The sequence below is a fragment of the Hippocampus zosterae genome, chromosome 13, assembly GCF_025434085.1.
Source record: "Hippocampus zosterae strain Florida chromosome 13, ASM2543408v3, whole genome shotgun sequence".
Lineage (NCBI taxonomy): Eukaryota > Metazoa > Chordata > Actinopteri > Syngnathiformes > Syngnathidae > Hippocampus > Hippocampus zosterae.
Window position 1 is genome coordinate 12,929,299 of NC_067463.1, and position 23,202 is coordinate 12,952,500.

At 42.4% G+C, this 23,202-nt stretch overlaps 2 protein-coding genes across 2 annotated transcripts in view; both read right to left on the minus strand.

The window, feature by feature from the left end:
- Positions 1-214: 214 nt before the first annotated feature.
- LOC127612795 (probable pancreatic secretory proteinase inhibitor) lies at positions 215-2,976 on the minus strand. Its single transcript, XM_052083591.1, has 4 exons — positions 2,840-2,976; positions 1,692-1,720; positions 1,474-1,586; positions 215-691 (listed from the first exon to the last, which is right to left on the minus strand). The coding sequence occupies exons 1-4, from the start codon at positions 2,889-2,891 to the stop codon at positions 646-648; spliced, it is 240 nt and encodes a 79-aa protein (XP_051939551.1). The 5' UTR covers positions 2,892-2,976; the 3' UTR covers positions 215-645.
- A 1,987-nt stretch (positions 2,977-4,963) lies between these two features.
- Positions 4,964-23,202, minus strand: part of LOC127612721 (phospholipid-transporting ATPase ABCA1-like) — a 31,179-nt gene continuing 12,940 nt past the window's right edge. Inside the window, exons 8-49 of the mRNA XM_052083483.1 lie at positions 23,031-23,120; positions 19,652-19,892; positions 19,430-19,569; positions 19,231-19,347; positions 18,032-18,226; positions 16,758-16,966; positions 16,467-16,643; positions 16,167-16,389; positions 15,774-15,995; positions 15,470-15,674; positions 15,273-15,386; positions 15,009-15,183; positions 14,781-14,912; positions 14,525-14,664; positions 14,268-14,405; positions 13,036-13,265; positions 12,893-12,965; positions 12,586-12,788; positions 12,408-12,459; positions 12,209-12,313; positions 11,936-12,084; positions 11,482-11,606; positions 11,236-11,334; positions 10,893-11,082; positions 10,724-10,818; positions 10,569-10,601; positions 10,389-10,494; positions 10,189-10,263; positions 9,925-10,094; positions 9,641-9,818; positions 9,250-9,365; positions 8,987-9,131; positions 8,731-8,854; positions 8,503-8,632; positions 8,187-8,370; positions 7,921-8,027; positions 7,653-7,794; positions 7,350-7,484; positions 7,117-7,220; positions 6,950-7,042; positions 6,231-6,474; positions 4,964-5,323 (exon numbers count right to left, since the gene is read on the minus strand). Coding sequence (XP_051939443.1) covers positions 5,180-5,323; positions 6,231-6,474; positions 6,950-7,042; positions 7,117-7,220; positions 7,350-7,484; positions 7,653-7,794; positions 7,921-8,027; positions 8,187-8,370; positions 8,503-8,632; positions 8,731-8,854; positions 8,987-9,131; positions 9,250-9,365; positions 9,641-9,818; positions 9,925-10,094; positions 10,189-10,263; positions 10,389-10,494; positions 10,569-10,601; positions 10,724-10,818; positions 10,893-11,082; positions 11,236-11,334; positions 11,482-11,606; positions 11,936-12,084; positions 12,209-12,313; positions 12,408-12,459; positions 12,586-12,788; positions 12,893-12,965; positions 13,036-13,265; positions 14,268-14,405; positions 14,525-14,664; positions 14,781-14,912; positions 15,009-15,183; positions 15,273-15,386; positions 15,470-15,674; positions 15,774-15,995; positions 16,167-16,389; positions 16,467-16,643; positions 16,758-16,966; positions 18,032-18,226; positions 19,231-19,347; positions 19,430-19,569; positions 19,652-19,892; positions 23,031-23,120 — 6,069 coding nt within the window. The 3' untranslated portion in view covers positions 4,964-5,179. The remainder of the gene's footprint in view (positions 5,324-6,230; positions 6,475-6,949; positions 7,043-7,116; positions 7,221-7,349; positions 7,485-7,652; positions 7,795-7,920; positions 8,028-8,186; positions 8,371-8,502; positions 8,633-8,730; positions 8,855-8,986; positions 9,132-9,249; positions 9,366-9,640; positions 9,819-9,924; positions 10,095-10,188; positions 10,264-10,388; positions 10,495-10,568; positions 10,602-10,723; positions 10,819-10,892; positions 11,083-11,235; positions 11,335-11,481; positions 11,607-11,935; positions 12,085-12,208; positions 12,314-12,407; positions 12,460-12,585; positions 12,789-12,892; positions 12,966-13,035; positions 13,266-14,267; positions 14,406-14,524; positions 14,665-14,780; positions 14,913-15,008; positions 15,184-15,272; positions 15,387-15,469; positions 15,675-15,773; positions 15,996-16,166; positions 16,390-16,466; positions 16,644-16,757; positions 16,967-18,031; positions 18,227-19,230; positions 19,348-19,429; positions 19,570-19,651; positions 19,893-23,030; positions 23,121-23,202) is intronic.

The window sequence follows — 23,202 nt, forward strand, 5'->3', positions numbered from 1 at the left end:
TCACTCTTGCTTAACTACACACTCTCGACAGCCACGTGAGGCTCAGGCAAATAGTTCCAACAAATACTTTGTACTAATTTTAACATACTATATATTTGTATATTTTAAACAAGGGGATTAGAATGTATGCATAAAATAATCATGGCCATTATTTTGAATGAAAAGATCAAATATGCAAATGCAATATTCTATTTACAATATTATATATGTCGTCCAGTAAACCCAAGGGTCTGTGGTTTAAATCATGCCCCTGGCTGTCAGTTGTCAAAGTGCCCTTGGGCAAGATGCCGTACCCTTCATTGCCTCCAAGATTTTCATTGTAGATGAAAAACTGTTTTCAATTAGTTTAACTTTTTAAACAAATAATAAATTAACTCGATGTATCTCTCCATCCAATGCCAAATTAAATCGATCCTTTTGTCTCCAAGTGTCTACACACAAAAGCTGATATTTGTATTACTTGGTACTACAGTATGGGTAAACGACGTTCCAAGCGATCATTTATGCTTTCACTTCATTATAAAAGTTACATTTAACACATTTGTTCACCTCATGACGTTGTCAATCAAGTTTTATTATTCATTCTGATTATTGTGATTGAAACATTGCTGCCGATGACATCCACTTGCGGAGCAGCTAAGCAGGTCAGCAGGCTTCATCGTGCACAATCAAAACGTTTGTCTTTGTTGTCCTGTTGAGAGAAAATAGTCTGCTTAAAATTTTGCTGGAATTCGTTGTGCATTTTTTTCCCTCCATCGTTTACAAAGTCTATAAAATGGCCAATACAACAAAGTTGAAAAGTAGGCTCCCGTGATTCACATTCTTATCTCTTACAAAAACAAATAAATACATTTACAAATGTAATCTCGTGTGGAGGGTCTGTCATGTTTGTGAGGTGGTAGGTAGAGGACCCCAACAAGTAGGGAGGCAGGACGAACAGGATGGACTGAGCAAAATATATTTTTAAAAAATACTTGCACGAGTACTCTTGAAAAACTAACTGAAGTATACAAAGTCCTGAAAACCATATGATATGAAACCAAAGTACCCCCCCCCCAAAATAAATAAATAAATAAATGTAAATACATAGAATTAGAAATAAAACATGACGGGACCACACACATGACAGAAACACAATGATGTGGCAAAGATTGACACAATCTAGGGAACTAAATACAAGCAGTGACGAGACAACGAGAAACACCTGGACAAGACGCAAAGGGTTGAGGGAACTGATTGGTTAACACAAGGGACCCGGATGACGAGAACAGGTGAAGACAAAAAGGACACGCAAGGGAATAAAACCAAAAGTAATCTAAACAAAAACATAACTGTGTCGTTTTCAACCAATCAGCGTTCAAAACTAAGAATGCTGTTTCTGGCCACCAGATAACACCTGTGAACACATTCTGCCTTTTGGGAGACTCCAGAGTCTATATCCTTTTGCATTTGTGTGTACGGTTGTGTGCTTACTGTCTGTGGACACAAAGGGTACACTCATTTGCGTATGTGTGTCCATCACTACCACAAACAGGGGCCAAGTTCATGGGGCATGCCAAAATCTCATCAGTACCAGGACAAGATGGCTGCAAAAAAAAAAAAAGTAACATTTTGTATCTCTCGTGGACCTCAATAAGAAAGTACTTTTAAATATAATATGTTTTTATTTTCTTCACAACAACAGATATCACCTTTCTTGGGGATCCTGTGTTCTTTGCATCTGTGAAAAGACCCGAAATGGTGAATCATGATTCCGGTTTCCAAACAAATACTTTTCACAAATAGGCTACATCATGAAAAGGCAAAACATGAGCTGCGGCGAAAAAAAAACACAAAAAAATAAACTTGACCTGGCGGTCATGTCTATCTTCATTGACCCTCCTGTAGTTAAAGTTTTACTACAGATAAGCAGCGTGGTATGTTTACGGAGAGGGTTCTCGTTTCAACTACCACATTTAACTCCTCTGACTCTGTATTTTTGTTTGGCCGTGTGAAATTCATTTGAGTCGATTTCCTTGAGGTTTGGCGTTTTAGAGGGTGTGTTTGGCCAGGTTAAGACATTTGGCTGCCTTTCAAACGCTGTCAAAATGTTTGTATTTTTCTTTTTCAATCAAAGCAGACTGTCTTCTGGTTTTGTTCCCCAAAATACTAAACATGCTGTGTTGCAACTCCGACTCAAGAAACTCTCCATCATGCTGTCAAATGTTAGCTTAATTTCCAAAATGCCTTGTATTTTAAAAATAACCAGGACAAAAAAGGTGCAAACCCAGTTGAAATTATTTCTGGATGAACATAATGCCGTGGAGGTCTTCCATTTAGGTTTTAAGATTATGAATAGCACAGGGTCAGCCTGATTACGAGTTTTTAATGACCTCCTGGATACTGCCACTGGGGACTACGTGTGCCTTGTTCTGCTGGACCTGACTGCAGTGTGTGATATGGTGGACCACAATATTCTGTTGATTTCTTTGCAGCACCTTGTAGAGATGAGTGGGATTAAATTGTATTTTGCCGACAGGAATATGTGTAAAAATTGCTTGTTCTGAGTCACAGTGTGCCCCACTATCTATCATATATTGGTGTTTCACAGGGTTCAATTTCGGGGCCATTCTCTTTTAGTTTGATTTGCTGCCCCTGGGTTCCATCACAAGAACCGCTGGTATTTCCATTCCACTGCTAAACTGTTACTTAGATGTTAAACGTAAGTGAATAAGCAAATGTCATGTTTTGGAGCATGTTAAACATATTTTGCATGACTTCATTCATACATTCTAATGTGCATATCTTAATCCTTAATTGCCCAAGGAGATAAATACACATTGATTCAGAGTGTGAATACCTGCAGCCACGCAGAAGAGCAGGAGTCCAAACAGAATAGCTCTCCCAGTCATGATGAATGTTGATGAATGAATAACGGACCGACACTGACACGTCAGGTCTGCAATTTTACAGGCGGCATAATCAGGCGTGGGAACACACCAGATGTAAATGAATGTCAGGCAGTAAACATGCACTCAAAAATAATTTAACCACTTCTACACTTTGCGTGTGTGTATGTATACTGTCTCACTACTGAGATGCAAATAAAAGTACAGGTCAAATTCCATATACAGGGCATCTGGGAAATTTTCATAGCGTTTCACTTTTCCCACATTTTGTTATGTTACAGCCTTATCCCAAAATGAGATGAATTCTTTACAAAATGTGGAAAAAGTAAAAGGGCTTTGAATACTTTCCGGCGGCACTGTATGGCAATAGACACGTTAAATCCCCCTAAAGTTCCATCCCTCACCCTCAAAAATATCAGCTTAGGCTTTTTTTTCTCCAAAATGTATGAACTTTATTGAAACAGTTACTATACACAATGGGTAACAGACACAAACAGCTGTTGTTTAATACTTGAAAAAATGTAAACGAAAAGGAATATTGAGCAAAAAGAGGAGAAAAATCACCACGTTACCACTATCTCTCGATTTCACGAATCACAATTTGACTTTTCTCGGTCAAGCACTCCTACCTTTAAAAGATCACCTTTAAAAGTAAAGCCTTGTTGCTGTTGTGTCGCAAATCTTTTTGTTTTTGGTGCTCTGCTCAATGTCTTTCAGCCATTCCGGGGGTCCGCAACAGCTTTCTAATAAATCCAGAGCTGTTCGGAAACCCTTTCCAAGATTTTACTGAACATTCAGCACCAGTTCTCTCTTTCAACCCTGCATATAATTCTATGTATTTGGTCAGAGCACGAATTAAATTGCAATGGTCCCTGATTGTGTCCAGTCATGGTAGCACAGTTAATATTAGAGTTTGGCAACCTTTCATCCTACAGTCACATGTGTTGTAGTTTACTTTAAGTGGCCTAATGGAAAAAAAAAAAAAAAAAGAACGTATCATTAAATTGTACAAAACAGTTGCCTCGTCAGTTTGGCACGGAACTGCTTGTTGCTTATGTTTGTGTGAACACCACAACACTTCTACTGTACGTAACATTGACCATCTTAGTTCCATCACAAGGAAAGCAGAAGTACGACTGTCAAATAGCAGGTATGATTGCTACCTTTTGACTCCCATCCCACTAATCACAATTTCCTCATTTAGATTTAGTGCCCTCGTGTACACGCAGTTCTAAAAATCCATTAACAACGAAACAATCTGCAAGCTTTGCCACACTACAGGCGGAGGCGAGCATGCAATGTTCATCTTCTTGTTCAACCCCCTGCAGCTTTCACTCATAGAAGCCCAAGGTGACAGGGCCGAGTGAAAACATGGCATAACAGTTGGACTGCACATCATGTACAGACATCAAGACATGATATTTTTGTTCTTTTTTAAACAGGGAACAACTTTTTTACTCTCCACAAAAAAAAAATGTCTTCTTTGTCAAATGGTCTGAAACATCCCTTTCCAGCCTATATAGATGTTATTAATGGAGTGCTAACATTTATTTCCCACTTCACCATAGGCACTGCGAAGAAACTAAGTCATGACATGAGGAATAACAAATGAAAAAGACAACAACGTTATCAATCAACTGTTATTCAAAGAAGCGTCCAACAACGTTACATCATGAATCAAATGAGAAAAAAATGTGTCATTAATTTTGTGTTCCTCCCTTGAAATGTGTTGGGACTGTTTTGAGACACATCCTGCTTTATAAAACTGCTCCTGGTAACGAAGACATTTGACTCTGAAAAAGGGTTTTAAGTCCTTGAAATCCTTTTGCGGTTGGCAGTGAATGATCAGAACATTCTTCTTACCCCGGCAAAGTAGCTTGCTCCTTTTTGGAATGGGCTTTCAGTGAGACTTCCTCTGAGACAGTAGCACGGCCACTTTTCCAGTCAAACAAAGCATGACAACCCCGCCTCAATTGTCCATAGTGAAGGAGAAGCACCAGTCTCCGACCCTCACTCAAGTATCTTTTCGTCTTAAATATAGAGATTTCTTGCATTGATTTGCATTGAATTCAGTGTTTTAACAGTACCTGCAGTCTCTGCCTCGTCATATCTTCAGAGGCTGTGCACTTAACAGCAGGTCCACTGAGACGTAATTACAAAAAAAAGAAGACTACAAATGAGAACAAAATAAAGTGAACATAGTCTGTCTCCCGTTTGAAATTTCGTGGTGCAGATTATATCTGGGGTGGGAGTGACGACGCATGGCGACACCCTCTGGTGGCAAGGTGGAATCAGACACAGCTCTCCCTGGTCTTGCTGTCCATGAGGAAAGAGTTGAGCTGGGAAATGTCCACGACCACCGCGTCGCGCTTGTTCAGGTGGACGTCTTTCAAGTGGTCCTCATCACTTTGGTCCTTGGCAAAATTTACAAACACCTTAACGGGAGGAAGAAGAACAAAGATTAGATCATCCGTGCAAAATAAATAGTTTGTTTTTATCAAGTCTTCCCAAATGTACAAAATTACATGTAATATTCATTCATTCATTCATTCATTCATCTTCCGAGCCGCTTGATCCTCACTAGGGTCGCGGGGGGTGCTGGAGCCTATCCCAGCTGTCTTCGGGCAGTAGGCGGGGGACACCCCGAATCGGTTGCCAGCCAATCGCAGGGCACACAGAAACGAACAACCATTCGCACTCACACTCACACCTAGGGACAATTTAGAGTGTTCAATCAGCCTGCCACGCATGTTTTTGGAATGTGGGAGGAAACCGGAGCACCCGGAGAAAACCCACGCAGGCCTGGGGAGAACATGCAAACTCCACACAGGGAGGCCGGAGCTGGAATCGAACCCGGTACCTCTGCACTGTGAAGCCGACGTGCTAACCACTGGACTACGGGCCGCCCAAATTACATGTAATAATTAAATGATAATCTAAAGTACCGTACACAACATGCCGTTAGCACAACACATCATTACGTGCAATAATTAACCCCCAAAATATTACAACAAAATAAATTGGCATTGACATTTGAGTACGGTATATGAATGTATGGGGCAAAATCAAATAAAATAATATAATTATGAACAAGTGCTTGTAGTCTGCCTCAGCCCCCGAATTGTGGAAGGAACTTCATTTTAAGGATAGATGCCTCCTCAGTGGACATTTTTAAAAAGCCACACTTTTGTTCAAGCATGCATTCCAGTTTAAATAGATCATTTCTTGGGGGTGGTTTGATTTTTATACATTTATTTTACTTATTTGCAAAATTTGGTACAATACATTACAGCACAAAGACTGGAAAATAGAACTGGATATTTCAATGATAAAGAGCCTTACTTGGTCTAGTGTGGTCTGAGAGACAGAGTAGTCCTCTATCCTGAGTGCCTCCTTGTTGGTGGCCAGCAGGGAGAAGATGCGTGCGAGGGAGGTGAGGGAGGAGGGCAGTTGATACTGAAGCATGTTGCGATGTTTCTCCTTCAGTGTACTCCCAGGAAGTTCCAGCTCAATGAACTCCATCACTGGCCTGAGATCTGGATCCGGTCCGGTCACCCTCAGGATGATGGTATAACCATCTCCAAACCTGAAGGGATCGATGTTTTATTGTCACATTTACGTACACTAAAAATTGGTAATCGGCATTTAAAACAGCGTTAACTCCCTCACCCCATCATCAGAGAGGGAAAACATGCAAAATACAAAGCAAAAGGACAACAAGAGTACTCAGCATGCAGATCTCTCTCAAGGCTAACATCACGATAAAGTCCTGATTTTCACAAATAAAAGAAAAAAAATAGATAACGTTTCATGTCAAATCAGACTTTCTCAGAGTTTCATATTAATTCAAAAGTATATTCCAATCTGATGAGATTTGGAAGCGTGTGGATGTGTTTCCATGTGTGGATTCTCAACCAAACATAATACTGGCATTCTCGATAGGATGCTTTCTCACAAAAACATAACCTTCTTGACTGCACTTTATCTAATTCTACATGTCACAATATGTTGTAGTTTTCGCTGCGAGGTTTGTCAGTGAGATTTTCTGCAGTGATTGCTACCTGTTCTTCAGGTGCTGTACACTCCCCAGACAGCGGAATCTGCCATTGACCATGATGGCCATCCTGGTGCAAAGCGCTTCACACTCCTCCATGCTGTTAAAAACAAACCCCATCAGATCAAATGATGTATTTTTCTTCAGATTTGATCAGAGTTTTTAAATCCTAACCTGTGGGAGGTCAAGACGACAGATCGTCCCTCTTTGATAATGCTCAGGATGGCATTCCACAGGGCACGCCGTGCTTTCGGGTCCATGCCTGTTGTAGGTTCGTCCTGTTCAATACAAATACGATGCATTCAGATGATGCGAAAACCCCTTTCTTTAACCTCCTTGGTCCAGGTGGAGGCCGACTGGTGGAGGTGGAGGCCGACTGGTGAGTGTGTCTGCAGTTTTTCTCTTACCAGGAATACAACAGGTGGTCCTCCTATGAGAGCGATTGCTGTGGACAGTTTTCTCATGTTGCCTCCACTGTAACTCCCTGCCGATTTGTCAACATACTTGACCAAGCCCAACTTGCGAATGCCCCACTCTGCCACCTAGCGGAGAGAACCAAACATCAACCTTTTGCTTTGTTGATGTATTTTCACAATTTACACGGTCACGAAAGGAATTTCTCATATATAAGCCTGTTAACCAAATGTTTAAACGTTGCTAGGTTATTTGTCTGGATAGCGTAGGGCCCTCTAGTTGTATGTGTTACTGACCTCACACACTTCCTTCTCAGGAACACCTCTGAGAATAGCGTAGAACTCAAGGTGCTCTCGTCCCGTCAGCAGGTCATTGATGGCATCAAACTGAGGACAGTAGCCCATGTTCTGATGCACCTCGTCTATTTCTGTTGTCACACTGGAGCAAAGCGCGTACACACATGGAAAAATATGAATAATCATTTCCAGAAAAGAGTTCTAATGTCAGTGAGTCTGCATAAATTAGAGACTTACAGAGTACTCAGAAGTATTATACATGCGGTACCTTTTGCCTGCCAGGTAGGCCTCTCCACTGGTAACCACTGAATCGCCTGTCAGCATTTTGAACGTACTGGTTTTTCCTGCGCCGTTGACTCCCAGCAAACCAAAACACTGAAAGATAGAGAATTAAATGTTGAATTATCGTTTCGATGCCACTGGAAACCGGATAAGGATTTCATCTTTCAAACTGTACCGAGGTGAGCTCTGCGGCCCGATTCACATGTGTCTAGAGTCAAGAACACAAAAGAGTAAGACATTTTTTTTCCCTACCTCGCCTGGGGGAATGCCAACGCACAGGCGGTCCACAGCGGGCTTTTGTTTCCGCTTATAAATCTTTGTGAGCTGACGAAGCTCCAATATGTCGGTTTGCCCTGAACCACTTAGGATTCTCTGTCGTTCTCTGGCCACATCTTCATCTTCTTCGCCAATTGGCTTCAGGTGGCTGGATGATGACCTGCAAAGACAATGCGCGGAGGTGACATCACACTCATGATGGCAGAAGAATTTGGCCCAAGCTGTGAATGTTTAAAAGCTCATCGAAACGGCGGTGAGGGGGGTTAAAATATTCATTTTTTCAGACACACACCTGGCTTTGATACAGAAACGGTACTGGATGAGGATGGTGATGCAGAAGAAGATGACTCCCTCAATGGCCATTGCAAATAGGTTCTTTCCCACCATGTCCCAAGCCAGAGGAGAACGGAAACGGTTTTCACCTAGAAACGTCAAAACCCACAAAAATGTTTTCACGGTTCGCATTAAAAGTGGTATGGACTCATTTCTTGCTCCTGCCAGACCGCTCTGCTGTGCTCACCAAATCTCTCCAAAGCATCCGCCATGGCTTGATTCTTGACCATGTCGATCAATCCTCGTCCCAGACAGAAGTGAGGGAAGATGAGGAATACGTTCTTCAAGATATCGTTGATACCACCGATCTCCTGAAGGGATCCAAATATTCCATCACATTCAATCATCATATTTTGGCATCCAAAATTTTCAAGATCAAAACACAAAATATAGGCTCTATATCTATCAAGTGGAACCCAAATGAGAAACAAGTTGATATTTACATTGCCACCGAAGAGCTCCAGAACAAATGTGGACACGCTGCCATTTATTCCTATCAGTATGTTGACGCTGGTCAGAACTACGTAGGCCGTGCTGGGTATCTTAAAGAAGAATGAGGCCGGGTACATTAATGGCGTGATGGACCACCTGGAAAAGACAAGTCGAGTCAGGGCTAGTTTCTCGCACCTCACGGCTTATTTACACAAACACACATTAGATCAGTATTCAAATGCATGTCGCGTGAAGAAATATGCCGTCAACCTACCCATACAGCAGGAGCAGCAAAGCCAGCACAGGCAAGTTGGTGGAGGAGACGTAAGCATCTTGTTGGAAGCAGATGAAAATGATGATGACTAGCGTGGCAGGGACAATGTAATTACACTGCAAGAAGAGGAGAAAGAAATCAAAGAACATTTGAGTCATCTACAATCTACATCTTGCAACCCATTTTGGTCATGGTAGATGGTGTGTGTTGTGCACTGGACAGGGAATCAATTCTTCAGAGACCCCCAAATACACACAATGGATTTGAATACCGGTTCATGATCGTATTTCATTTGCAATAAGTAAGGAATGCTGCTTGATAAGGGTGAACCATTTTGAAATATTCCTCGTATCACAAAGCATTTAGAAAACTGCAGAGAGGAATGTCATACCATGTCCCAAACAAAATTGGCCAGCCAGTAGAGGAAAGGTTGCACTCCGCTGATAAACTGCAAGTGTTTGGCCTTGTTCACCCTCTCTTGGATTAGGAAAACAACGAAACTGGCGGGTACAAAGGACATGGCGAAGATCACGCAGATGGAAACCAGCACATCCACCGATGTCGTCATTCTGAGAAAATTGGTTGAAGAGGGAAAAGGAAGTCATGAGTTTGTTTTTGTGTCATCTTGGGTGGTCAGAAGGTGTCTTTTGGGTTGTTTTTTTCCCGTGGACTTACAGGGCAACTTGTGACAGCTGTTCCTTGGTGAGGTTGAGGGGATGATTATATGCAGTGATACCAAACTTGGCGGGGTCTTTGCCAGCTGGCAAACTTGCTCGAAGGATTCCATTGTTCATCACATTTAGAAAAGAGCCAATGCTGTGCCAGCCCTTGTTGTTGAACCAGATCTGTGAACAGTCAAGTCACACCGAGTCAAGCTGTGCTTTTTTGGTCACACTCCTCAATGGTTTCTTTATGCGGTCCATGTGAGCCTGTACTAACCTTGACATTATTATTGGTGTCCAATCCTTGAATGAAGTTGGAGAGACTGCGGAAGAAACGATCTGCTGCAGTTCCCTAAACGGTGGGTGAAAAAGACAGACTTCAAGGTATGGTCTTTGTCTTACATGTTTTCCCTCGTGCATATCTCACAGTGTTTTAACCCCATTTTGTTTTCAAAGAGTAAAACTATTACGTCTTACCCTTTCTAGGCGGAAGCGCAAACGCAGGTGAGCAATTGCCTCATCGATCTCGTCTCTCTGGGCTGGAAATTGAGAGCCCCTGGCGCCAAGTGAGAAGCCACCATACCTGTGGACAGATCAGTTATTTTAATACATCGGACAGTCCAGCTCTCAAGAGGGATTAAATGTCAGCTAAGGTACCTGAACTCGTTGACCCAAATCTTGTTCTTCAGGCTGAGACGTGATAGAAACAAACAAACACGTTTTACAAATGACCACTGTCTCATACACTGAAGAAAGGTGACTTAAAAGCCAAACAATATGGGAAAAATAATTGAATGCGTAATGAGTGTCACCTTTTGCCAATGATTTGAGCGTAAGTCTTCACCAGGTAATCTGACACATTTCTGCCGGTCAAATTCTGAAGAGTGTCTTTGTCGCTGAGCTTCATCTGAACGCAAAGCAGACAGAACGGTTGAGTTACAATTGAAGCAGCTCACCGATATATTTTCCGGACTCACTAACCTGTGGAGGCGGAAGGCCCCCTGCACCAGCTGGACATTCAGGCAGCATCCTTTTGCGCCCCTCGCAGCTGCATTCGCACAGGGGTGACGGATTCTCCATAGACCAGTTGCCGTTGTCGAACATGTCCTTCACACTTTGAGGTACTTGTGGAATCAACCACTCGTCCTCCTCGGAAGCACACAAAGTGTCCCTGCACCATATGGAGACACATTCATACGCGTTAATTTGCAAAGTAAAAATACAAAGGATTACAATAAAACATGTTTCTAACAATCAGAATTATTCTTATTTGATATTTTATATAATTCACATTACTGATTCTGTTTCGACTTGTTTGACTCACAAAATGGATTCGCCATGCATGCAGCGTGTTCTTAATCCTGGTCTGTCCGTCAAAGCTCCGAGTAGTTTGCTGATATGAGGGTCCTCAGGTATGTCATTACTGGAAAGACACACGCCATTCGTTGAATTTCATGTGTTTCTGTCCGGTGATAATATTCAGTTGAATGTGCGCGATGACAGGAAATGCATTTCTAAGCAATTTTCATACGCAGTCCTCTACTTGTAAATAACTGACGGTTAAGCATACCTGACAAAGGTAAACTGCTCTCCATACATGCTGGGATCCAGAGCCAGGCTGGGGTACTTTCCAAATGGAGGAACAATTAAGCTGAACACCAGAGCAATGCACACAAACACAGCTGGGAGGACAATCTAGGGGTTTGGAACAGATGCAAGATTATTCATTAAAACTAAAACACTGACCTCATTGTAATAAATCTCTTTCGAGCAACACGAACACAAGTATTGAGCAACGCCTCTGACTCAATCACTGATTGAGCTAAATCCCTTAAGTCCTTTTAAATCTTCATTCTTTATTTTCCCAAGACCTAAGGGACAATTCTTGCATTTAACTTTGTGGGAACTTTTTCAAAATATCCTAATTCCTTCCGTTATAATTGCAAAGGAGAAATCAGACAGTTCTAAGGATTGCATTACATGTGTCCACCTAATCTATGTGTTAATTAAAAAAAAAAAACTACCTGTGCGAAAAAGCCCTTCCTGGAACGGCGAGCATAGAGGAATCTTTTCCAGAGTAGTGCCACAAACTGCTGTCGCTTCAGACTCCAGCCTTTGACCTGGTAGGAGCCTTTGCCATCACTGCCACTCAGCCAGTCAGTCTCACGGGACTCTGGAAACACACACCAGACACGTGATTAAACATGCAAACGCATACCTTTATCATCCAGTGTTCCATTTTTTTTTGTATTTAAGGATGACAACAAAGACTTGCAGCAATTCCACTCCTGGGTCACCTTCAGAGTCATTGAAATCAAAGTCATCTTCAGTGAAGGGCTTCAAGCAGCTCTGATGGTCTCCAAATGCATGGCGGCGACGTGTCCTCGTTGGCACTACTCCATCTAGAAACACGTCGCGACATATTTGTCATGTTTCCTTCCTCCAGCCGTTGAACATTTTATCGTAAAATACGTTCATAATGATCATAAATCTCACCTGAAAGTTCCACAGCATCAACTCCACTGTCCTCAGCCACTTTCAAGAAAATCTAAAAGAGAAGACGTGATTGAAATATCAGCTCAAGTTCATTCATTAAGTCATGTAAGCGAAATCCCCTCCACATTTGATTGCTCACCGTAGTATTAAGGCGAAACGGAGAACTCAAGATCCTTACCTCCTCTAGGGTGGTGTCCGATATTCCATAGCTCGATATTCCCAGGTCGGTGAGACGGTCATCAAGTTCATGGAAGAGCTCGACAAAGGCTCCGTCTTTAGCCGACTGATAGGGCAGGACGTAGGTGAGCTCGTGTCCGAGGTCCTCCACCAGACGAGCCTCTGAGACGTGCTTGAAAATCACGTTGGAGATGAGGGAAACATCTGAAGGCAAGAGTAGTGGAAAAGAGAGGTGTCAGTTTTAGTTCTTAATGAATTATCAATGCTTGTTTAAATTGTAAAAAACACTGTTTTTTCTTTTTTTTTACCAATGGTGGTGGTTTCACTCTCTGGTTCACTGCCAAGGCCTGCATCTGAACTGCTCTCAGACACACTATCCTCCTAGTGAATGAATTTATTGTTCAGTAAAGCAAGACAACGTTGCAAGTGAGCCAAGCACACACCATCCTACCTTCTCAGCTTTCTTGTTGTAAGACACAGTGCTTGCAGAATTCCTGCAGGACTGAAGTGCCAAGTCGTAGTCTCGCTTAACCAGGGTCAGGTAGTAGCCGGTGCCCAGGTGGGTCTTCAGGAAGAGCGAGGATCCGACACAACAGAGCTTGCCGTGCGAGATGATGGCGATGCGGTCACCCAGGATGTCGGCCTCATCCATATGATGGGTGGACAGGATGATAGTGCGCCCTGACAGAGGAATACCAAGATTGTGTTCTGGTCCTATCAACACTGACGTTCTGACCTCATCTGTGAAACTGACACTTAAGTAAGACTACTCCTGAAACCAATTTTGGGTTCTGCCAATAGCACAGGGGTGTCCAAGTTGGTCCTCAAGGGCCGCTGTCCTGCCTGTTCCAGCCCTCCCAAGAGCAACACACCTGATTTAGATAATAAAATTGTTCTAATGCTGTCTCAGAGCTGGCTGATGAGCTGATCATCTGAATCAGTTGTGCAGCAGCCGGGATGGAAAACAGGCAGGACAGTGGCCCTCCAGGGCCGCAGCTGGACATGCCTTCGCATAGCATGTTTGCATGAATGCATGCAAGGATAAGCAAGCATGTTGATATTGTATTTGTGCGTAATCTGTTGATTGTATGGATCTGATCAAGCTTGTGCATTTAGTGAAGATTAATTGGCATGGAATATTCAATTTCACATCATCCAAACTGGTTATTTGGTGAGTCAAAATCCGACTTGTTATCTTGGTTCCAGATCAAAAGGTGAACCTTTTAGCGACTTAATGTATATTGTACATCAGGGTCGGGCAACTGGTGTCCCACGGGCCTCATGTGGTCTGCAACCACGATTACTTTTGGGGAAAATTAGTCTTTAAAAAAAAAAAGTATAATCATTCATCCGCTAGTACAGTGGACCACCGCAAAGTTGCGGTTCCGGAAATCACGTATTCACCGATTTACAAATTAATGTCCAATACTTTTTTTTTACATTTTTTTAAAAATATGCAGCTTTTTGCTATTAGTGGGTGAGCACACGTTGTGTCCAAATTTCAAATGACATTTTTATCAAAAGTGGTGGTCCGACATGGTCCCCAGTAGTGCTGATGAAAACTTGTGGCCCCCTCCATCATTTAAGTTGAAAATCCCAGTTCTAGATGGTAGCTGATCTTTTAGGTCACAAATGTTAGAGCCTTGGCAGAGGTCTACATTCAAACTCATATTTTTCCTTTACCTTGTCGATATTTAAGAAGCAGGTCCCAGATGCCCCTACGTGCGTAGGGGTCAACTCCAGCTGTGGGTTCGTCCAAGATTACAACTTTGGAGCCCCCGACAAAAGCCAATGCCACTGACAATTTCCGCTGCATCCCACCTGAATTGAAAGCAACGGGAGAGCTGCCATTAAGACATATCTACCGGTATTCACATGAAACATACTTTGTGCTGATCAACTAAAACATTGGGATGTGGTAAAAGTAATACTGGGCTGACCAGAAAGTGTGCTGGTGCGTGACCGTCGTTTATGAGGCAATCCGACATCATTAACAATTTGTTCCATTTCAGCCTTCACGATCTCCTCAGGCAGTCCCTTCAGGCGAGCATAGAACCAGATGTGCTCTTCCACTGTCAGCCTGCGTTCACATCAACCAGATCATCAACCAGTGCCAAGGGAATTTCCAGGAAAAGCAAAATGCTTGCTAATAGAAACAACATTTTCCCGTGACCGCAATTAACTGTGAATACGTACATGCTGAAAAGCACATTGTGTTGGGGGCAGACCCCCAGATTCTGTCTGATGGTACTCAGCTCTGAGCGAATGTCTTTGCCTAAGATGTAGGCAGTTCCTGAAGTGGGCGGGAACAACCCCGTTAGGATTGACCTAACAAAACAAAACAAAAAAAAAAGAAGCGGCGGCAAGTTAGTCAGTCAATTGCTTCCTCGAATGGGAAGATATGATGTGTGTGTATTGCCTTACATTGTGGTTGTCTTTCCAGCTCCATTGTGACCCAGGAAGGAGGTAATCTGTCCTTCATAGAATCTCAGCGAGAGACCATCCACTGCCAGCTTGTTTCCATGACTGTAGACCTTTACCAGATTCTCAATATAAACACCCGGCTCTATGTGGCTTGGCTCCTCCTCGCTGCACACGGCTGGAAACGCAATTAAAACACCACATCAGTAAGTATGCTTGAACGTGGTTTTCTCACCTGAGAAAGAAAAGATGAAAACTTAGATGTACCATCAGCATTGCCTTTCTTGGATAAAAGGCTTGAGATGTTCTTGCTCTGTTGCTCGCCACACCAATATGTCTTGGTTATAGGGAAATACCAAGGCCTGGGGATCCCATACTGGCCTGTAATGCAAATATTCAACAATGTTTCTGATTTAGCACATCAGCTAATTTGCATTCAAAAAACGAGTTAAGAGGAAACTCACCAGGGAACACAGCTTCAATGTACCACGTCATTAGTCCGTAGAGAACAGCGTCGAAGAGCATGAGACAGATGGAGGTGGTCAGATTGAAACTGTCCTCCTCCAGGGGGCTCGCCAGCAAGTTGGACCACTGGATTCCCACACCTTGCTCCTCAAACAGGGACAAGTACTCACAGCCAAAACCAAAAGCTACGGGAGACAGCAGGCTCTGGGAGGAGGATGGAAAAAACGAGGAATAGTTAATGCTCAGAGAACATCATTTCACAAACACGGCGTTGCGTTGGTGATAATCAAACTATCCACACACCACAACAATTTTAGCTCCATATCCAATGTAGTCTTGCCAGGCCACACACAGCACGTAGGGCAGATAGAGGGTGAAGTAGATAATTCCACCACAAGCTGCTGCCAAGTTGGCACGAGAGAACAATGTGCTGATAAGGAAGCACTGCATGATGGTTACCACGCCGAAAGAGCTCAGAAAAAGGAAGACAACGCCTGAGTCGCTGTAAGGCAGCAAGTTGCCGACCTGACAGGAAGGAGGGAAAAAAAAATATGAAGATCGTGAAAATATATCGTGGACCTAGATAGGTATCTCCATTCAAGTGTTTCTTATTACAGAATAACAGAAATACGTTTATAAATATGAGTCATTTGTGTCGCCTGATTGGTTTGAGTGTTCGTGTTTGTGTGTATTAACCTTCAATATCATGACCAGTAAACCAGCGCTAATCAGCAGTGGAATCAAACTGCTGATGAACCAGCTGAGCCACAAGATGCCGTTGTTCAGTCCCATGATCCTCATGGTCTCCTTGAGCCGGGCCTCCTTCTCGTAGACCACCCCCTTGATGATGATGGCCACCGAATACATCCATGCCAACGTCATGAAAAGAGGCATCGATCGACTCATCACCCGCAAAAAACTACAAAAGCGAGGGAGAAGCATAATTTACTTAATCGGCCTTGAGTATGATTGTTTTTGCATTGTGGCGTTACTTACATGTCATCTACGTAGCAGGGGTAGGGCATCTGCTGAATGTAGATCCCAGTCTTTTCCTTGGTGCCTGTCACAGCTCGGATGATTCCCTGTTCAATCACATCCTGCAGGTAGGAAAATCCACCCCAGATGTACCGCAAGTCCTCAAAAGGGTCTGCCCTGGGGCCGGGGTCCCAGTAGCTAGAGAACACAAAAATCCCAACGCGTCCTTTAAAGCTTGAATATAATGAGTACTTCTGACTGAAGAGTAAATCAAGGGAAATTCAAACGTGATAAGAAAGATTTCTCTTTTACCCATCCTTGATCTTGTTGGTCCTTTCAACATTATCGATGTCCATGCGGATTTTGTAGTTGACGTTGGGAGGCAGGTCAGAGCTGTTGCTATGGGTGATGTCGGGGAACACAATGCCTGCCCAGAACTTCTGGTTGTCAAGCAGACCCATGGATTTGTTGACCAAGCGCTCCTCGTTTGCTACTGGCTCCAATTTGTCCAGGTTGATACACTGATTTGAAAAGAGGGAAGGGTGGGTTATCTCAAATGATCCATATTCTTGGATTAAGTTAAATAAGACCCACAAAAAAAAACCCACTTCTGACAAAGATTCTAATTGTGGCGCTAACAAGTCAACAAAGTGCACTAAACTTGGTCTACATGGGCTTTGAATAGACATTACATTTGCAAAGCACTAGCTGAGCCTCTTAACTGATTTAATCGGACTTGAACCATGTGTCTCGGAGGACAGTGAGTTCAAAAACCTGATGAAAAGGGAGCATGACCACTGCAGAAATGGCAGACTTCATTTGGCCTTGACATAGTTATTTTGAAAAAAAAGATGGCAAGGGTGCATTATGTGAGCTTCTTAGGAAGCGGATCCCACCAAGTGGGTCAGTAGGTCGGGATATTGACTTATCTGATTGATTGATTGTGCTTGACATTGCCTATGTTATGCTCATCTCATTCAGATCCATAATTGATTCAATGTCATTTTCCACATGCGGAAATGACGTGGACGTATACGCACTGACCGTTTGACATTTAACCGCATTATGAATGTAAGGAGACCAAAAGGTTGTCAGAATTTCCTTGCGTGTGCTGTAATCTAAGCATTACTTCTGGGAAGAAGAAAGTCACAAAGGGATCAGATCACAGAAGACACTGAACTAACAACCTTCAAGAATTCTCTCCCTGACACAGATAAACGAGACACACAAAAGGCCCTTTCAGCTGGGAAAAAAGAACCCTGGTTAATGTGTGTCGGCTCTATGGCCAAGGCCTTGCATGCAGACCCACTGGAACGAGAAAGACAGTATTATGAATCGATTGACATACTGTATTGGAAGGTTCAAAACAATGTTAGCAGATAACCTAAATGGCCAATTAGGAGTCAGCCTCTTGCCTTATTGGGTTTCCCCTTGCATAACGTCCTCAATGAGTTCACATGAGAGAAAATGGTGCTTTAGCTAGCTACATATAATACCGTGTGTGTTTACAGACCGAGAGGGTTAAATTCTAACTCCAAGTATTTTATATATTTAAGTATTTTTTAAAGTGCTTTAATCAGACAAACCTCCATGAACCGTGAAATTGTCTGTATGGCCTGGTCAGTTTCATTGAAGACATCCCTCCAGGTGTATGCTGATCCTGCAGGTCTTTGGTCATCCGAAGATTTGGAAAGGAAGTGCGACACATCAGACACCCGCCACTCAGTCCCACTCAGTTGGGTGTTCAAGAAAGTGGCGCTGGCGTTATTTTGGAGCAGGGTCTGCATGAAAATTGGAAAATATATGATTTAAAACATAGCGTGGGTTTTGTTTAAAACACTAAATCAAAAATGTCTTTTTGTCATCCTTCATTGCATTTGGGACTAAACAGCAACAAACAGTCTGCATCTCTGATGGATTTTTTAAAAAACCTTCTGCAATTGATCCACTTTTTTATAGCTTCATTGCGTGAGAGCCCCTGCAAGGCTCTTCTCCCTCATGTTCCCCGTTCCACTATATCAAGGCTGTACAGACTTTATCAGGGTAGACATCTGACAAATACCACGGTTTCATAAGAATAATTATACCAATGTTATGAAACTAACATCCTGATTATTTAAATAAAAATACAGTGGAGGATTTCTAGCGATACGATGAATAATTATACAATTACACTCTCATAGACATTCATTTTACAGCTATGGTTCGGTATTCATCAGTCAAGTTACCCATTTTATAATCTACAGTATATCTGTCATACACATTTGAATGTGCACATGAAATAAAGAAATCCCGTGTGGTTAATGTTGACATTTTGAACAATCGTTTGTTTTCAAGTGTCATTCAAACAATGACCACTAGGTGGCAATGTTTAACGGGTAACTTTCAAGATGCCAAAACCAACTGTTTTGTGAGTGCGCCATCTCAGAGATTTTAAATTAAAAAGATTAAAAATGAAACCAAAGCAAATGAACGACAAATCAGACAGCAACATTCCGAAATAGACTGACTAATTGGATCTCGCGCAATAGTCAGATGTTTGTCTCTCATGTTTACCAAGAAAGCAAACTAGACCAGTGTTCTTTTTCTCCACCTTATTGTCACACAGCATGGGGATAAACTTGGTTGGGGAAAGTTGTTAATGTATAACAGTTTGCAATATGAGGAATGCAGGATGGATTATGATGCCTGCAGGGGGTTTTGATCCTGAATTTATGCAACCACCTCATGACTAATCACAAGAGGAATAATCTGGCCCACAGATAAAAATAATCGGCCCACTCACCCTAACCAAATCCATTTCTTCACTGTTCTCCATGAAGTTCCACACTTTGGGCTTCAGCTCATCCCACATCCCACCAAGGTCCCTCAACAGGCCAAGCTCCTGGAAGGTCTTGTTCACCTGCGGGGGACAAAACCCAAATGTCAAATCACCAGTCATTCTGGACTAACTTCAACCAAAGTTCAGGATTTTAAGTGTCTACCTCGTGGATTATCCTCTGTGTGGCTGGAGTATCTGGGGTGTACAGGATCTTTCCCACAAGCAGTGGCTTCAGAGCTCTCCAGATCATCCTGGAAATGGGACTAGACTCCAGTCTCCGCATCATGGTGTTGCAATAAGGAGCTTGGAAATAAAAACAAAGCATTTATAACTCAGGGCCGTCATTTCAAACAACGTTTCGATAAGAGCACCTTTGGACACTTACTGGATGTATTGTCGTAGGAAAGGGGCTCGTTGTCACTATCATTGCCATGGTTTCCAAACAGCGCCTTGTAGTTGTTATCTTCATACCAATTGAGAGACTTGATTTTGAGGCCGCCACCCTCTGGGTGGCCACAGACAATACGTGACACAGCCTGGTACATCTGATTCGGAGAACCCGTGGCATTGGCGGTGAGATAAAGGATCTCCTTTCGCATATCTTTCCAACTCTTCATGCTTGAAAGCTGGGGGGGTGAGGGGTGGGGGACACACACAACATGTCAGCATAAACAACATGAATCATGCTTGGGTGAGTTTGGTGTAGAAGAAATTTAGAGCCCAGACCATAACCTCATTTAACACCTGGGCAATGCACTAGACAAATTGTGAGCCAATACGCCCACTCAAAAGACCATTGGAATACCCACAACGGTGCGGGTAAACGGTAAACTAGATTAACACCAGTATGAAAAGATGCGCCAGTTTTTATGCCAAGTGCATGTGCGTCTGGATATGTTACAGCTGTTTTGTTGAATTGTTACTGTTTCTGTTTTTTGTGATGTGTCACACTTTCTATTTATTCAGATTTTGATGCTCTTTATTTTACTGAAAATATGCTCACATGCAATTGTCACATTCGTTTGGCTTCCTGAATTTCCCTTGGGCAGTACATAACTAGGTGAGCGGACAGACACCAGAGTTGCTATGGGTTGAGCAACGAGTCACCACAAGTTCTGCATTAATTGCATGACGTGACCAACTCATGATATGGAAGGAATGAAGAAGTGGGACTGAAGGCTTTTTGTGTAACCAAGTAAAAAGGGTGACGGGGGTGAAGCTTTTGTTGTCTGCGGGTGTGAGTTACTTGAGTTCATGATGTAAACCTCTCATACAGAGTCTGTGACACAGGTAAGAGTTGCCAGAAATTCACGGGAGAAGAGCAAATTGTCAGATACAGGAGACTTAAGAATAAAAAGAGGTTAACATCGGTCATTCTCATAAAAGGCAAACCACTGCAGGCTTCACAAGTACTCTGCTATGACACTGACAAATGCTTAGCACACACACACACATTCAAGTGCACACACACTGTTCGGACATGCATGGTTGCTTTCAGAACAAACTGCACTTTTTTTTTTTTCATTTTGGTCTGAATCATTTCAAACTACAGTCGTTGTTTAACTTGCGAGACGGACTTCTTATTCTGCTTTTGCACTGTTTGTTTGTCCACAACACGTCCAACAGGAAGAACATTCATCTCACAAAACATGCAGGCGTACGTGAAACACATGAAAGCAGTTTGTTGTGAATGTGGTTACTTTGGGTCTTTACTGACAGTCGCAACAAACTACCACTCCATCAATTTAAGAGTTGCATGCAGAAGAAGTGTGCGCGCGTACCCATGTGCGTGTGAGTCTACGTGCGCGTGCAAGTGTGTGTACATGTGTGCGATGTGTTTTATTGGATGCCTATCTGTATGTTTGTGTAGGACGTCGATCGAGGATGCGACCTAATGAGTGTGTCATCTTGTTCTAAACAGTAGACACGACTGGGACAAAAATGTGGAATGGTTTCCACGGACAGCAAATTAGCTTTTTTGGCAAGCCTGAATAAATGTCATTTTCCCAGAGACACAATGGCTATGTTAGCATGGGTGACTGGCGAGTCACATGCACACGCCTGAACGCACACCTCGGCAGCTTACTATGCCTCCTAATAACCTCCTCCGAGCAGTCGGTCTGAGGTTACTTGAGTTCATTTGCATCATCCAGCTTTAGAAGTCGGGATCACCTGGGTATGATTTACTTATAGCTCCAATTATCCGGTAAACTGATAAATCACTGAATACTGCAGCTATCCTATGAAGGAAATTGTATCATCTTACATTTAAAGCTCAATTGAAGTCATCAAAAAGACAAAAAAAGGAAGATACGGTGAGATTATACACTACAATTATCTGACGTATTTATATTGGTGGTAAGTTATATATGTGTAAAAGTTGATTTTTCAGGTGCCGTTACTTTTCATTTGTATTCATCTTTCGACCATTTATTCCCTTCATTTAAAAAAAAAGATCATTTATACCCTGTACTTTGTCTCAGATGACAACACGTATGTCAGGTTCGGAGAAGCCTTGGCCAGGCCCGAGTGGCTTTTCGCCAGATGCGCCGGCTTCCTCCCACATTCCATAAACTTGAATGTAATGTAAATTGAAGACTTGAATGGTGTGAATGGCTTGTGTCTGAAATGGATGAAGGAATTTCATGGTGCGTATCATTTCATTCCATTACAATGGTTCTACCTTTGTCTAACAATATCTAAGCTAGATAAAGTACTTTACATATTTCGAGAGTGCTGCGGTGAACAAGTTGAGTATTAATCATCATGTTTACAAATGAAACACACTGGATCACAAATATTTCATGGCCAGCATGGTTCTGTGATAAGAGAATGAAGCAACATTCATGAAATGAGATTTTATACATATTTGTGGTGTGGTCAAACTTCATTTTGGCGTCAGGTGGAAAAAAAAATGAAGGAAAGGTTACATGAAGGCAGTCCTCCATACTCATGGGCCAACGTAATTAACCTTTCGCCACGTAAACAGCTTCATACCAAAGACTTCAACAGTCAGCATCTCTTTCAAAACAAAGATGCTCTTTCATTTCTGGTTCGGCTCAACATGTTTGAACCCCAAACAGCAAAACTGTACGAAAGTTAGGCAAGAATGTATTGCGTTCTCTTTAACCCTTAGCTTTCATCAGCAGTTTGCAAGTCATTTCCTCCAAACTCACAGTCAAGCAAAGAGGAATATGGAGGGATAAAGATCACAAAAATGCAGAAAGTTGCAACGGTCAGTTTGTGAAGAAAAACAGTTTGTTATTCTTACTGTTGATTAGACAGGAAACACACGCACACACACACACATTGGGCTGTGCCGTAATGCTTTGTCAGCAAAGCAGAGCAGAGTCTTAAGAGGAGAATTTTATGTTTTGTTATGTTAATGTTCCTCTAGAATGTGTTGACTTGGGATTAAACTTTTACTTTATTAAAACGGGTTAACTAAATGGTGAGTTTTGAACTGTGAAAGTGTAACCCAAGTTTGGAAGTTAGTTTTGCACCATGAACAGTTATGAGTGCATGCACGCGTGCGTGTGTGTGTGTGCGTGTGTGTGTGTGTGTGTGTGTGTGTGTGTGTAAAGGCATGAAGTGCGCCCTAACCTGACGGTCACAGCTGCTGATTCCCGAATGTCACTCAGTTTGAGAACATGCTTATAAAGACTGACCTTTGGAAACAAATACTTCATTTATCTTGTTTCTACAGTACTTCACCTGTCAATGCCAGTGCATGTATGCATTTCATACAAGTATAGTTCAATTACCTCCACAGCCAACTCTCCCAGGCTCTCCAGAAGGTAGTCAGTGGCAGCAGAGACTTCCTGAACCACTTTGGTATGAGTCTTTACATCCTTCTGTAAAGAGAACATACATTTCATATTTTTAGTCAGAGTTTATAAAATACAAAAGAACAATAATTTCAATCAATCTTAACAT